General features: G+C 45.0%; 1 protein-coding gene across 1 annotated transcript in view; it reads left to right on the plus strand.

The window, feature by feature from the left end:
* Window positions 1-6463, plus strand: part of LOC120402197 (adenylosuccinate synthetase isozyme 1 A) — a 30699-nt gene extending 24236 nt beyond the window's left edge. The window contains exons 11-13 of the mRNA XM_039532643.1: window positions 2121-2218; window positions 4572-4721; window positions 6201-6463. Of these exons, the coding sequence (XP_039388577.1) occupies window positions 2121-2218; window positions 4572-4721; window positions 6201-6253 (301 nt within the window). The 3' untranslated portion in view covers window positions 6254-6463. The remainder of the gene's footprint in view (window positions 1-2120; window positions 2219-4571; window positions 4722-6200) is intronic.
* The last annotated feature ends 8969 nt before the right edge of the window (window positions 6464-15432 follow it).

Raw genomic sequence — 15432 nt, forward strand, 5'->3', positions numbered from 1 at the left:
TGGTCCCAGCCAGTCCTTAATGCAGGACTTCCCAAACTTTTTGCTGGCACAACCCCATTTTAATGAAGTATTTCCTGCTGAGACCCCAGACAGCATGGATGATGCCATTTGGAAGAGCAAAATGGCATGCTCCTTACACTAGGAATCACTGCAACCCCATCTGCTGATGATGCAACTCCATTTGGGGTCATGACCCAGTTTGGGAACCGCTGCCTTAACGACCCATTCATATCATACCAGACAGCTACAGCTATGCTGCTGTAGTGTAGACACTTGCTACAATTACAAAAGTCATTCTTCCATTGCTGTAGTAAATCCCCCCCTTTGCCCCCCCCCCAAGAGGCAGTAGCTATGTCAACAGAAGAATTCTTCTTTTGACCTAGCGGTGCCTATACTGGGGCTTAGGTCAGCTTTACTATGTCTCTAAGGGTGTGACAATATAGATTTTTATCAGTCATGAAACAAATATGAAACAATCTTTCTGCAGTAAGTTATCTGAACATTTTGTAAAATTAGTGTTTACCCAAGGCCCTATGTTGTTTTCACCTATGCAGCTCCATTCTTTGTGGAAGTGACATTAAAGAGCTATATTCTGTTTTCTTTTCAGTTACATGTAATTACTGTTTTCCCCATCAGCAAATCTGATAATCCTAGGGACTTTGACCCAGATCCTCAAAGGAATTTAGACTTCTAATTTCCATTGATTTCAGTGAAAGCAAGGAGCCTAAATACTTCTGATGATTTGGGCTCATGACACCTAAGCAACAATGGGAGGTATATGCCAGTGGCTCTTAACCTATCCAGACAACTGTACCCTTTTCAGGAATCTGATTTGTCTTGCAGACCCCAAGTTTCACCTCATTTAAAAACTACTTGCTTATAAAATCAGACATAAAAATACGTTAGTATCACAGCACACCGTTACCGAAAAATTACTTACTTTCTCCTTTTTTACCATATAATTATAAAATAACTCAATTGGAATATAAATATTGTACTTATATTTCATAGCATATAAAGCAGTATAAACAAGTCATTGTATGACATTTTAGTTTGTACTTACTGCACTAGTGCTTTTTACATAGCCTGTTGTAAAACTAGGCAGAAATCTAGATGAGTTGATGTACCACGTGGAAGACCGCTGTGTATTCCTGACTGAGAACTTGGAACTACTGGTATATGCCATGAATGAGGCAAAGAACAGCAGCCCTGTGCGTCTCTTTCCAAATTTTAAATGACTCTTTCATCCACCCAAAGTCAGTCTAACATTGAAAACTTGCATATGTCTGGCTAGATACTTAGATGATTGATGCAAATATCAGTGGCGCTACACCGATAGATACCCACTGAGGAACAGACATGTTGTTTTTAGAGATATTTGGCTACTATTTTCAAATGCAGTTCTACTTTGAAAAGTGACTCTGCAAAAATGGCATCTTAAGATTCCACTATTTATCCCTTTATGACTTCTACATGAAATGTGTTCGGTAAAAGATAGCCAGGCTGTTAATTAAATAAACTAACTCACCTAGGGATCTGAAAGTCAAGCTGAGATCTTTCCCGACTGCATATCATCATTGGGAATAAAGGTTCTGTAGGCCAAATTATGCCATCAGTGGGTTTACACAGGGGTAAGTGCTTGGCCCTGTAACTGGAACTTATTAAACAATTCTGTTGATGCAGAAGGAAAAATAGAACTCACCTCTTTCTCTCTTAGCCTTGTTAGTTCTCCAAGGATAACGCGAGTAAACAGTAGTACCACTAAGGTAAGAAGATGTGCATCTAAATACAGTGACCAGGCCTGATAATTAAAAGTGGCATTTCACATAATCACTTTTCAGTGATAATTACATTTAAAGGATGTGATTGAACACACTGTTGTTCACCTATATGAGCAGGCAAATGTGTGGAAGTAAAGTGCAGTAATTTGGTCATCACAGAGGCATGAATTCAATTAACAACGTTCATAATTTAAATATGTCTGAATTTTCCTTTATACTGGGTTGGCTGAGCTTGGTCTATGAGTACAAGAGTAGAAAAAGCAGGTGGAAGGGATTAAAGAAGACGATGATAGAAGGATTCAATTTATGTGTAACTTTATCCAATGTTTTTCTGGACAGTCTGGCATTAACAAAACTGGATATTCTGGATGTCCTTGATGAGATTAAAATCAGTGTTGCTTACAAACTGGCTGGAAAAAGAATTCCATATTTTCCAGGTATGTTTTTTTTAAAAAAAGCCTTGGTGATCACTTTTTCTCTCTCTTTTCTGTTAAGTATTTTGTACTTAAAAGCCAGACCTGATTCTCTGTTGCCCAGCACTTTGTAAGAATTTACACTAAAGCAAAGTGGCGTAAAATACTCCCACCAAATCAGAATAGTATAGTTTTACAGTCACTTTGTACAGGTGTAAATGACTCCAAGGTATAGGACAATGGAGAATCAGGCTGTGTATATACACTGATATTGGGTGGGTTGTTTTTGTTTTTTTGTGGGGGAGGGTTGTCTGTTTGTTACATTTTAATCTTTGATGAATGATTGCTGCAGCCTCAGGAATAAGTCAATGAAATCATGCTTTGCAAAGGAAAAGTAAAGGGAGTACTGTTATGTTGTAAAAGCTGAGACTTGGACACAAATAGCTTTGCTCTTTTTGCAGAGTGTCAACGGCTGCTAATTATAGTGGCATTTTAATTAATAAAAATATACCTCCCATTTCAATACATGTTAAAACTTTTTTGACTTTTGTTTAAAATGACATGGGATTTCAGATGTTAGGACTCTTACTGGTCTAATGATAGCCTACCTTGTAATGCTTTGTAGCTTTTCATGCTCTGATTTTCATACCCAAATGGTGTTCTCTAAGCCTGAGGATCCCTCCTATTTTTTCACTTTTACTCCTCCCTCTCCAAGGCCCTGCATTGTGCCAAAGTATCCTTGGCTAGGGATTTCAAGGCAGCCTAAGGGAGTTAGATGCTCAACTCCCATTGCATTTTAAGCTGGAGGGCTCCCTCTGGAGGCTTTCAGTTTAACTCCTAAGTTGATTAGAATGGCTACAGTAAGTAGACTCTTTTCTCCCAAGAGTGGTTGCTGTTCCCATGCCCTGCTGATGTCACTCCTCGGAAGAGACAAGACTCACTTGTAGTCAGTACAAACTTGCTATTTTTACTCAGACTGTTGCACAAAGTGACCCTGCAGCTCCCCCTGGCTCTCTAGTTCCCAAACTAAACAGCCTAGACCTAATGAAACAACACAGGGTCTCCCTAACTTATGCAGAGTCCCTGACTGCTCTGACTGCTTGCCTACACTGAGCAGTCATGGAACAGTCCACTGACCAAACCACAGTGGTCTAAGGCTTTGCCAGTGGTAGACCTTTGGGTCAAAAATTTCCCACCATTTCAAATAGTTCAGCTCCATGGGTGGTAGCGATGGTGAGAGTTCTGTGTGGAAGGGGCTGCCTGCAGCTGTCAGCATTTTACTCTGTCCTAGAGATGAGACACCGCTTAATGTGCTGGCTCCCATTTTTGCTACCACTTCTACAGTTGAACTGATAAAAAAAAAAAAAGCTTCTGTAGATAAGGCCTAAAATAATTGTTTCCTTATCTTCTTAGAAATAGTGTCTCATTAGTATAGCTCTATATATAGCATCACAGGGTACTGAGGAAATGAAACCAAACAAACTGGATCCTTTTAATCAGAATTGTCTTCCTCTGTAGGACTGAAGCTTGGTCTACACTACAGAGCTAGGTTGACATAAGCTGCTAACTATGTCAGTGTTTACACTACAGCCTTGCTTCTTACATCGTTGTACTACACCGACATAATCACTCCACCTCCACGAGAGGCGTAGGGCTTATGTTGGTCTAGTTAGGGGATGCAGTGTCTGTGTATACACTGCGTTCCTTACATCAGCTGTTAGCTGTCTCCAGCCGGGCTGCTGCCAGGTCTTCGTTCCAAGCCAGGCAGCCACCCAGGTTTCTGGCTTGGGCTGCTGCCCAGGCTCCCCACTGGGAGACTTGCGGCCCGCCCCCTCCCCCCCGGTCCCAGATCCCCGCTGGGAGCACACCAGCCAACCTGACTCTGGGTGCTGATATCTCTGCTGGAGGTGATAAGCCCTGGGCGTTGCTCCCGGCTGAGAGCGGGGAGGCGAGAAGTCCGGGAGGCAGCTGGCGGGGAGCTGCGCAGAGCTGAGTGCCCTGGCTCTCAGCACCCCACACTGCCCCTCTTCAGTCGGTGGAAGCACTCCTGGTGAGGACACACACCGTCGACAGAAGGAGGGTAGTGTGGACATCAGCCACCGCAGTAATTACTATTATGGCTGTAAGTCGATCTAACGTGGGTCGACTTACGTTTGTAGTGTAGATGTGCTCTCTGTTTATCTTTGGATATACAGTCAACAACAGTACTAGTAAATAGAGTGAACTGATGGCTCAGCATTATAAATGTTCCTTTTTCATAAGTCATTTTTAAAAATTTTTTAAACATTTAGTTAAAATTTTCCTGCTCAAGATTTTTTAGATATCTTTTAAAGTGAAGCTATTGTAGTCTTTCTTGTTGCTAACTGTGATTTCGCAGCTAATCAGGAGATACTGCAGAAGGTGGAAGTAGAGTATGAAACAATGCCTGGGTGGAAGACTGACACGACCGGGGCGAGGAAATGGGAGGATCTCCCACCCAAGGCACAGAATTATATTCGATGTGTGGAAAACCACGTTGGAGTGCCAGGTAAATGTCTCTTCACTGTGCTCATGGAGAGGCCATGACATGTACATGAGGCTGTGAATGAATACTCAGCCTGCTAGCCAGTATAGGTCTTTGATGGAGCCCGAAGCAGTGGAGACACCAGAGTGCAGAGCAGGTGGGAGAACTCAACCAGGAGCAACTAAGGCAGCATGCTGTATGTTCTCTCTCTCTGCCTCCCCCTTCCTCCCACTTGTCTTATGTGTCGGGGGGATGTTGCTTTTTTCTTTCCCTTTCCTCCAACCCCCTTCTTTGTGCTTCAGGGTGTATGTGTGAAGGGGGAAGGGTATCACATATTGAGTCAGGTATTGGAGATTGTCCCACCCACTGCTGCTGTTAATGGTGGTGGGGGTGGTAATGGGACCATGGGATTGGCTCCTGCCTGCAGGAGCTGGAGCGGGAGGCAGTTTGCTACCATCTCCTGCCTAGCCAAGTAGCTATCTTGGGCTACCTATTTCAGCCCTACCATTTCCTCCCTTGATATAGTTGACAGATCTCCTTTGACTCCAGGATTAGACTGATCCCTAGTTTTGGGGTCTGAAAGGATTTTTCCCCATATGTCAAAAGTGGCAAATTACCATATGGGTTTTCACCTTCCAGCCAACACCCAGGAGGTTGGATTTGGTGACTGTCAATTACTTGTCACAACTTTGGCATATTCCAGTGCAGTTGAGGAGTAGGTTAGAAGGTGTTTCATGGAGGTCCCTGTAACTCAGTGGGCTGCCTGGATATGGTCCTGGGAGCAGCAATGCATGGTGAGCAGATATGTCTCCATGTCTCATGCAGATGTAGCTCCCTGCTCATCTTACATCTTCTACCTCTGACGTGGAGGAGGCGAGTGTGTTTGGGATGCTAACTTCCAGTCAGGGTCCCTTGGCAGCCTTTAGAGTGTAGAGAGGGCATGGCCTTCACACCGACCCTCACATTTGTAGTACCCAAGGACATTGGTGCCAGTGGAGAGCTTCACTGGATGAACCCTGCCAGATAGTTGGAATGATTACCTCATCTGTGTAATCATTTTAAAATAAAGTGACAACCTACATATTTAACCATGCTATGGTGTTTGTGTCTCATGGTTTTCATGTCCACATCAAGACAACTATAAAGTCTGACAGAATTCTTGCTGTAGATTGCATGGGTTTAGCTAGACACCCCATCACCCCAGATAATGACAGCTGAACATGCAACTGAAGTGCCTCACCCTTCTGTTAGGCCTTCAAACTGCAATGCTTTGTGTTTATGGCATAATTACTCCATGCTTTCAAACCTCCAGTATACTGTGTGTTAGTGATACAGCAGGAGAAACTATTTAACAGAGACACTTTTTCAGCACATTGTTTCAGGTGTGGAGTTTGTTGGTGATTTTGTATCGAAAAATGAAAAATATTAAAATTAATTAATTATACTGTTTACTCCCAGTCAGTGTTCTAATAGTCGTTTCTCTCCCCTTCTCTCCCTCGCCAGTAAAATGGGTTGGAGTTGGAAAATCAAGAGAGTCGGTGATACAGCTATTTTAAATGAACTTCAGTGATGAGAAGCACAATTTAATGTTCATCTGTTCCTTACTACTCCCAAGTTAAAATGGAGATGCTGTTTAAAACCAAAATGTTCTTCTAGGAAATTATTAGAAAGAAATATATATTGTATACTTTAATATTTTCATTTATCAGTAAATGCAAATGGTCAGTGATAAAAATCTGTTTGGTAGCCACCATCTTTATCTCACACACATATGCGAAAGCATAAAGAAGTCAGTAACTGAATAAGAACAGGAATGAAAAATCAAGTGTTTTTCTTTCTTTTTCTCTGACTTGAGCCATGTTGCTATTCAGAAGTGTTTTACGTCCATATGGAGTTATTTCTTCGGACTGATGACAATACTGAACATTTTCCAGTAGTTACTGAACGATTGGAAAAGCTGAAGTTATTCTTCAAAGGGAAAAGTTATAATTCCTGTCTCTGTGGGTTGGCAGCAATAGGACATATATATTGCATTTAAAATTGGCCTGGTTATGTAGATCCTCAATCCCTAAAACACAATAAAATTAGGTAGGCATTTTTGATTACACAAAGCAAGACAAATGCGATTAGCTTGAAGCCTGAGATTTTTTTTACAACCTATTAAATAAATGGGAGAGAAGCTACAGTGATTGTATCACACAGTGACACAAGCCAGTAACTGAGGTAACTTTTGGGGATGAGCCAAACTGGAGATAGCTGAGCTGCCTATGTATTTCCTTCAAATCTCCTGTTTACCAACAGGCACCCCACATGGAGGCTGGCAGAGGAGCTTTCCTCCCCTCAAAATAAAGGAAATCAGAGGAGTGGTGAAGGGTTTAAAGGGCCCCCAAAGCCACAGAAATGGCGTGTGGGGGAGGCACCTTCTCCCTGAATCTGAGATGTGTCTCCATGCAAAGACTGTACGTCTGGAGCAACCCGGATTTTGTTGGGCATAGGTGGTGAGGCACTGGAGAGCACCAGCTGTATGGTGGCATGCTGTCCTCCAAATCTGGTGCATTTCCAAGCATAAATCTGTGTATGATTTAATGCTGCTAGTTGCAGCCTTAACTCTCTTTCCCAGCTTTTGACCCCATTCACCAAACTGTAGGCGGTGATACCTGGTGCTAAAGGAGCAGGGGCAGCTCTAGACATTTTGCTGCCCCAAGCACGGCGTCATGCCGCGCGGGGCGCTCTGCTGGTCACCGGTCCCGCGGCTCCGGTGGACCTCCCGCAGGCGTGCTTGTGGAGGGTCCGCTGGTCCCGCGGCTTCGGTGGAGCCACGGGACCAGCCAACCCTCCGCAGGCACGCCTGTGGGAGGTCCACCAAACCTGCGGGACCAGCGGACCCTCTGCAGGCACACTGCCGAAGGCGGCCTGCCTGCCGCCCTCCCGGCGACCGGCAGAGCGCCCCCCGCGGCATGCTGCCCCAAGCATGCACTTGGCTTGCTGGGGCCTGGAGCCGCCCCTGTAAAGGAGGGAGCATATGACAGCACAGCTCCTGACAGGGCTGAGCTGTTTGGACAAAGGAGGTACAGCACAGAGGTTCCAAAATTTCCAGGGATGGATCTGGATTTCCTCATGGATCCTCTGGTTCTGCATGGTTAGAAGGCCGTGCTGTCTGCCCTCTCTGTGTGGCCCAAGCCCCTCTTTTAGAGAGGAGAATGCCGCAGAAACTGAATTATTCCAAAAGTTGTGGAATTTTCAGAGCACACTGACTATTCTGTAAGTTTTTCCACAGGTGGGGAGAATATAGCCCAATATTTTTACAACATTCCCAGATGCCTTGGCGCACATCTAGGAATGGCATCACCGCCTCTGCTGGTTCCCAGTGCATTAATGCCATGATTTCCTTTGTGAAAACGCCCCTTTTTGAGACAGTACTTCCAGGAGTGATGGCATCCAAAATGGTGGTACCCTTGGGTGCAGAATGGGGAAAAATAAGATCTGTCCATGGACCTCCAGATCCAGTGACCTCGTGTGCACTCCCCTATGTTGTCCCATCTCTTACAATTATCTAGATATCTTTTAACATTTAAGGTCTGTTGTATTTTTTTAAAGTAAACATGACATATGAGCAGCCATGGCTTGTATAATGACAAGGTAGTAAAGCTGTTTATATTATCGTACAAAGATGCGTTGAGGCTTGTAGTACAGTCCCTCTGCACCCTCCTCTGGCTGCAGGGCAGTCTCTTCACACCCCATCCAGCACAGCCTGTGGCTTTTTGGATAGGTGCTGGGTTTGTAAAAATTGTGTAGGGGGCCAGGAGTCAGAGGGTGAAGCCTTCAGTGGGGGTATAAGGAGCAGAGACCCCTATACTTGGTAAAGCCTGGCAGAGGGGTAGCTGGGCCAAATTGGAGTGTCATTGTGACCCTCTGCACCAGATCTCAGTGCCACTCATATCTGGTCCAGTCAGGCAGGTAACCATGGCTGGGGATGGGCCCGCTTTCCCCATGAGCCCATATAACCTGGCTCCTATGGCTCTATGCCACACTCTAGTCCTTTATGTCCAGTGATTTAAGCACAAGAACACCTGAGTCCTAACCCTGACTTCTTCTGTGGCCTAGGGCAAGTCATTTAACCTGTGTGCCTCAGTTTTGCCATCTGTAAAATGGCAGATAATAATACTTACTATAGGTTTTATGAGGATTAATTAATATGGGCCAAATCCTGTGGTACTTACTCTTCTCTTTTACTAGGCAAAACCCCCATTGATAGTCAATGGGAATTCTGCCAGCGTAAGGACTGTAGGATTCAAACCTTATGTAATGTTTATAAAGCACTTTTGAAAGGTGCTCTGTAAGTGCTAAGTAGTATTATTAACACTGTAAAATGTAGCTCATTTTATGAGGTATCTTAAGCACAAGCACTCTTGGCAATGCACTGCTAATCAAGTTTCATTTCCAATGGGCTCAATCTCGTGTCAGTCATCCATTAGATGGTTCAGATTGATTCCTTCCCTCAGCCCGCTGTGCTCAGCACATTTTCATTAGCGCATAGCCATTTTATTTGGGCTTTGTTCAGTTTTATAGGATTAGGGCCGCAGTGAGTAACAGTTACTCACAATGTACCAACAACCATCAGATTAAATGATCAACCCTAAATAAATCATTTTGGTACATTAAACATGAAGTTGTTATAAATTGATTGTCACAGGATCAATGTCTCTTGCTTGACCTAGATCTTTATTTTCCATGAAGTGCCGTTCCATTTTGCCTTTGCTTTAGGGCCTCATCCAAGCGCACTGAGACCCTTGATTTGCACCACATCAGCAGACCATTATCCTGTGACACTGTTATCTCTTGCATTTAATTTAATTGAATAGGTTTTTTTTAAATCAGATTTCTTCCCCTACAGAATTCTGGGAATTTTGCCACTGTATTCAGTGTGAACAGGTTCAGGCCTTTATTTTTAGAAGTTCTTTACAGGCTATGTAGTGACACAGCCTTTTAAAAGGAACATGTTTGATGTAAACCACACATTTATCTTGACTGTTTCCTGTGGCAGACTAGTTTAGATTGGAACCTTTGCTTGGAATTTCATTGTAATAATAATCACTGCGGCTAATTTAATTTTTCTTTGTACACAGGTTGAATGTAATATTTTTTTTAATTTGTTCACGTATCATGTTGTTAGATGTATTGATGGGAGAATAAGGGGAAATGTCTACTAATATGGTATTATATTGTGATGGATTACAGTAAAAAAAGTTACTAAACCATTCAGGTAAAACATGTATTTGACAGGTTTTTGTCAGACTTGCCATCACATTGTGGCCTTCATAATCAGGTGTACACTTCCTAACATATGCTAGCTTTTTGGGTGGTTTCCCTGTATTTTTTAACTGACCTGTATATGCTCTTACAGCACTGGCCAGCTGCATTTTATAAATTGATATAAATAAAATGAAGAGTTTTCAAAGTAATGTGCAAAATGTACATACACACTCCCACGCACCCATGTAGATTTTGCAGGAAAACTTTGAAATCTCACCTCATTATTTTACCCTCAAAGACACATTTAAATTCATTTAAAAACAAATATTTCTGAGAGTTTGGGGACAAAATTCACTACTTTCAAATCCAGAAACAGTCAAGTGTTTCCTAATGCTTCTAAAATAATTATCAAGAAGCTTTGCGTGAGAAGTGGACATTTTCTTTCTAGATATGAGTAGCAGATATTTACTATTGGCATTTCATTCGTATATTCTTAGGAATGGATAGGGTGATTTTCCTACTTATAAACCAGGTTTGGGGATTTTACCACTATCTCCACCAATCTGGAGCCCTGGCTAGCAATTCCTACTTAACTGACACAAACACTTACTTCACTCATGAAGCAGAACTTTTCCCTTTGAACATCTCGTGACTGACTCCAGTGAATTCTTTCCATGATAAATTGCTTAAAGAAATTTGAACAATTAACTCTCTACAGTTCTTTATCATTACAAATCCATCCATAACACACCATTGGGAAAAGGAAGGAAAAAATGATCTCACCTAATATAACTAAGACCAACCCCTACAATATGGCAGGCCTTCAGATTGGTGGGGGTAGGGACTTTCGGGATCCTGTTTTACAGGCAGGAAAATCTCCATTTCTCATTATCTCCTGAAACCAATCTGCAACAACAGGCCTTTTACTTCAGTGTCCATATCCAATGAGCAAGAGACCAGGTCAGTACATCTACTGAAGGTAATGTCTGACAAGGGACTGGAGAGACTTCTGTGTTGCCAGTTGATAGATCTTGCCTACAAAGGTTGACTCGCTTTCCGACAGTCACATGAAGACACTCTCAGTGGAATGAGCATTGACTGGTAACTGTGGCCTCTAAAGCAGTTTCATCACACCCCATAAATAAGGACTTGTGTAAATCAATTTATTTTTTTTAAAGAAAACTAATGACAGTGCAAATGGCAAAGTATTGAATTTCACTGAGTTTGCACAGAATTTTACAAGTTAACATTAGTCAGTTCAAAGGATGAAATGAATTTTACAAGTTAATTTAATCAGTTTTACAACTAAAATGTATTCCATCCTGGAAATTGACTGTTAACTTGTAGAATTCATTCCATCCTTGGAATTGACTAACGTTCACAGTTTGGGGGCATTTTCATGATTTCTGTGTCCTCCATGAAATTGTGGTTTACACAGGGCCCAATTTATAAGGCACTGGTGTGTCTGGAGCTGCCAGAGGCAGAATGGAGACTGGGTTGTCTGCTGAAGCTACCAGTCAGGAGCCCTCCATGGGAAAAATTCTGCTTTGTGATCAGTCCAGCTGGGCAGTGGAGAATGCTCTACTCCTCTCCTGGTCCAGACTCAGAAAGAAGGAGGGGGGCATGATGAGAAATATTGTGGTAACTGGGTAACCATTTTTACTTTGTAGAAACATACTAAATAAAGGGCATTCCTGGTCCTAACCATTTTCTAACAATAATGACTGTTTATGGAGCCAAATTTCACAGGTCCTACTTACTCCTTACAGAGGGCCTGATCCACACACATGTGGGCCTGTATGCATGGATCACACTCCTCCCCTGAGCGAGTGGGGGGGGGGTTCTCACCCCTTCTCCATACCAACCTCCATCCCCTCTATTCTCCCCCACACACACAAACAGTCTTTCAGAGAGCACTCTGTGCATCTGGGAATCTACACAGTGGGTGGGCTGGTGCATCATCTGTCCCTCCCCATCCCAGTGGATCCTGTAGGAATCAGGGCAGAAAGAAAAGACAGCTCCCAACTGTGTTATCTCTCTAAAAGTTCCTCCTCTATGGTGTAGACACCCCATTAAAGGAGTTCCCCAGGCAGTCATCAGATGCAGAAGTGCTGGCTGCATGCTCCAGTAAAGCTAAACGGCCAGAAAACCTGGTGCCAAAGACTCTCAGCAAAAAAAACAAGGAGTCCTTGTGGCACCTTAGAGACTAACATTTATTTGGACATAAGCTTTCGTGGGCTACAGCCCACTTCATCAAACTCTGCAGAAAAAAACCCTGGCCACCATTGTATCTTGAGGGATTTCAGGATTTGCAGATTGGTACTGCAGCCTATTAAATGGGGTGAAAAGACTGGACTCTCCCTCCACCCCAACAGAATAATCAGGGAGAAATCCCTAACTTATGGCCCAATTTATGAATTCCCAATTCAGGAATTACTCAAGTGAATTGCAAGATTAGAGCCAGCCCTATGAGAGAAGAGTGAGTAGGCATAGGCGGCAGGTTCGTATAATTTTTGGTGGGGCCCAAAATGGTGGTCCCCCCCCCCCCGCTCTCACCCTGTAAGCTGATATAAAATGAAGCTACAATGCGTCAGCACCACAAGATTACAAGGGTCAATTAAAAGTGGAAAGTCAGAAGCAGCACTTGCCTATTAATACCTAATATACGGTATTAAATTTTGTTGCACCTGTTGTGACAAAGTGGGAATGTTCTTAATGTTTTCTCTGAATACTGTGTGGGTGCCTCAGTTTCCCCTGCAAAGTGCCAACTGACGGTGTTGGGGACAAAGAGATCAGGTGGCCTCCTTGTCCGGAAGAGACACAAAGGCCAGATGAGGGAGTGTCAGTTTGGAGCTGGCTGGGGAAATCAGGAGAGGCCCAGAACTTGGGTCTGGGCTCCCCACCCCCCAAGATGGACCTGACTGAGGGGTCCTGTTTTCTGTACTTACAAGCTCTGTTTTAGACTGTATCCCTGTCATCTAATAAACCTTCTGTTTTACTGTCTGGCTGAGAGTCACATCTGACTGTGGAGTTGGGGTACAGGGATCTCTGGTTGCCCCAGGACCTGCCTGGGCAGACTCGCTGCGGAAAGTGCACAGTGTGGAAGGGCTGAATGCTCCGAGGTCAGACCCAGGAAGGTGTCAGCTTCTTGCCCTGCAGACAGTATGCTCAGAGAGGAGGCTCCCCCAGAGTCCTGACTGGCTTTGTATGGAGTTGTTCCAAAGCATCCCAGCATCCCCTTCCACACCATGCGCTTCCCGGAAGTCTGCACAGGCACTGACACTCCCTCCTCTGGCCTTTGTCTTTTTTCCAAGCATTAGGAGGCCACCTGATCTCTTTGTTCTCCAACACCTTCAGTTGGCACCTTGCAGGAGAGTGGCCCAGGCCATCAGTTGCCTAGAGGCAGGGTTGCAGCCATTCTCTGTGCAGACGGCATCACACTGGCCCTCTAGGGCTTTACAACAATCACACCCCCTTATCCCACCATCTAGAGCCTTAAGAAATGCATTGGGGAAACTGAGGCACACAGACAGTATTCAGAGAAAACACCTGTATACGACCAGTTACATACTTTGAAGGGTGTAAAATAATCAAATATTGTGCTAAATACAATGATACTCCAAACACCTTCAGTTGGCACCTTGCAGGAGAGTGGCCCAGGCCATCAGTTGCCTGGAGACAGGGTGTCGGCCATTCTCTGTGGAGACAGCATCACACTGGCCCTCTAGGACTTTACAACAATCGCACCTCCTTATCCCACCATCTAGAGCCTTAAGAAATGCATTGGGGAAACTGAGGCACACAGACAGTATTCAGAGAAAACACCTGTATACGACCAGTTACATACTTTGAAGGGTGTAAAATAATCAAATATTGTGCTAAATACAATGATACTCCAAACTGACCACCAAATTTAAATTGCATGTTTTTCCCCTCAGGTGAGGGTTCTGGGGTGGGGCTGGGGATGAGGGGTTCACAGTGCAGGAGCGTGCTCGGTGCTGGGGGTGCAGGCTTTGGGGTGAGGCAGAGCTGAGGATGAGGAACTTGGGGTGCAGACAGGCTGCCCCAGGGCTAGGGCCAGAGAGGACTCCCCATCACCACCACTGGCAGCAGCAAGCTCCAGGGGAGGGACCCCTCCTGCCCCGCACGGCACACACTCTGCACATGCTCCTAGAGCCCCTCTCAGGTCCAGAAAGCTCACTCCCCTCCCCTATGATGGGTACTGGGGGGGGGGGCACAGGTGGCCTTCCATGTTGCTGCCCCTCACCATAACTTCACTGTAGATGGGGCTGCCCCTTGCCCAGCATGGGGCAGAAGTGGGGTAGGCAGGGTGGTGGCTGGCTATGGGACGGGGAGCAGCGTGTCATAAAATTCACCCAAGCCCCAGCTGCTCAGGTCTAGGAAGCCTCCTCTCCCATCCCTCCTGTGGCGGGTGGGTTGGTGGAGTGCTGGGGAGGGGGCATTGCCTTCACATGTAGCTTCCTGCCTCCCCTGTGCAGCCTGCTGTGCCTCACTGGGGGTAGGAGTAGGGGCTGGGACTGGGGCTGGGGCAGGGGGGGAATCATAGGGTCAAACACTCAAACATAATAAAAAATCATAGGGTCAAACACTCACGGAAGCCCCAGCAGCTGCTAAGGTGAATGATGTCTGTCTCCTGGCCCATTTGTGTCTCCTCCAGGTAGGGGCAGGAGAGGGGAGGCCCCCTCCACTCCCCTCCCCGTCCTGAGTGCTTCAGCAGTCGTTAGCATTCCTCTTATGCTAATGCTGCAGCCCTTAGGCTACGGCAGCAGCAGCAAAGGAGAGAGACGCTGTGCGCTCTCTTTACATTCAGGCAGGGAAGCTGTCGGGGAGGGGGAAAAATCTAGCTCCAAATATTGGTGGAGCAGAGCCCCTGATTATGAATATTCCTGGGGCTTTAGCTCCAAGAGCCCATATAAGTTGGCGCCCATGATCCTTAGTTCATGACAGGGCTGGCCGCAAGCATTGTCTTTGGTGTGAAGTCTGAGGTACAAATTGATCTGAGACAAGTGACTGGTCTCTTAGGACTGGGAGCAACCTGAATCTTTTGTAGTCTTTGGTGTGTAGCAACCACAAGCAGTCAGTCCTGCTTGCTTTCCCTCAGGCAGGACCTTCCACGGAGGCACAAGGGGCTGGCTTCCCTTGTCTGCCTAGGGGAAAGATCTTTGCCTAAGCAGGTTTCTCATCTATGTTCAGTTCCAGAAACTTCAGCCCACACCCACACCCCTTGGTTGAAGGACACAACTTCCTCAGCTTGCAAGAGCTCTGTTCCTTTGGGTCTCTCTAGTGATGGAGGCCAAAGACGGTTTCTCTCCTGGCTTATATCTCCCAAAGGTCAACGAGCTTGTTTCAAGAGGCAGGATGGCTTCAGGCTGTTCTTCCTGCCTGCGGCTTCTCATCCCCCTGTGTGTAAAAGGGGCTTCCATTGTTTTCATCCCACCAGGCTTAATTTGTATAGGAGACA

The sequence above is a fragment of the Mauremys reevesii genome, linkage group 3, assembly GCF_016161935.1.
Source record: "Mauremys reevesii isolate NIE-2019 linkage group 3, ASM1616193v1, whole genome shotgun sequence".
Lineage (NCBI taxonomy): Eukaryota > Metazoa > Chordata > Testudines > Geoemydidae > Mauremys > Mauremys reevesii.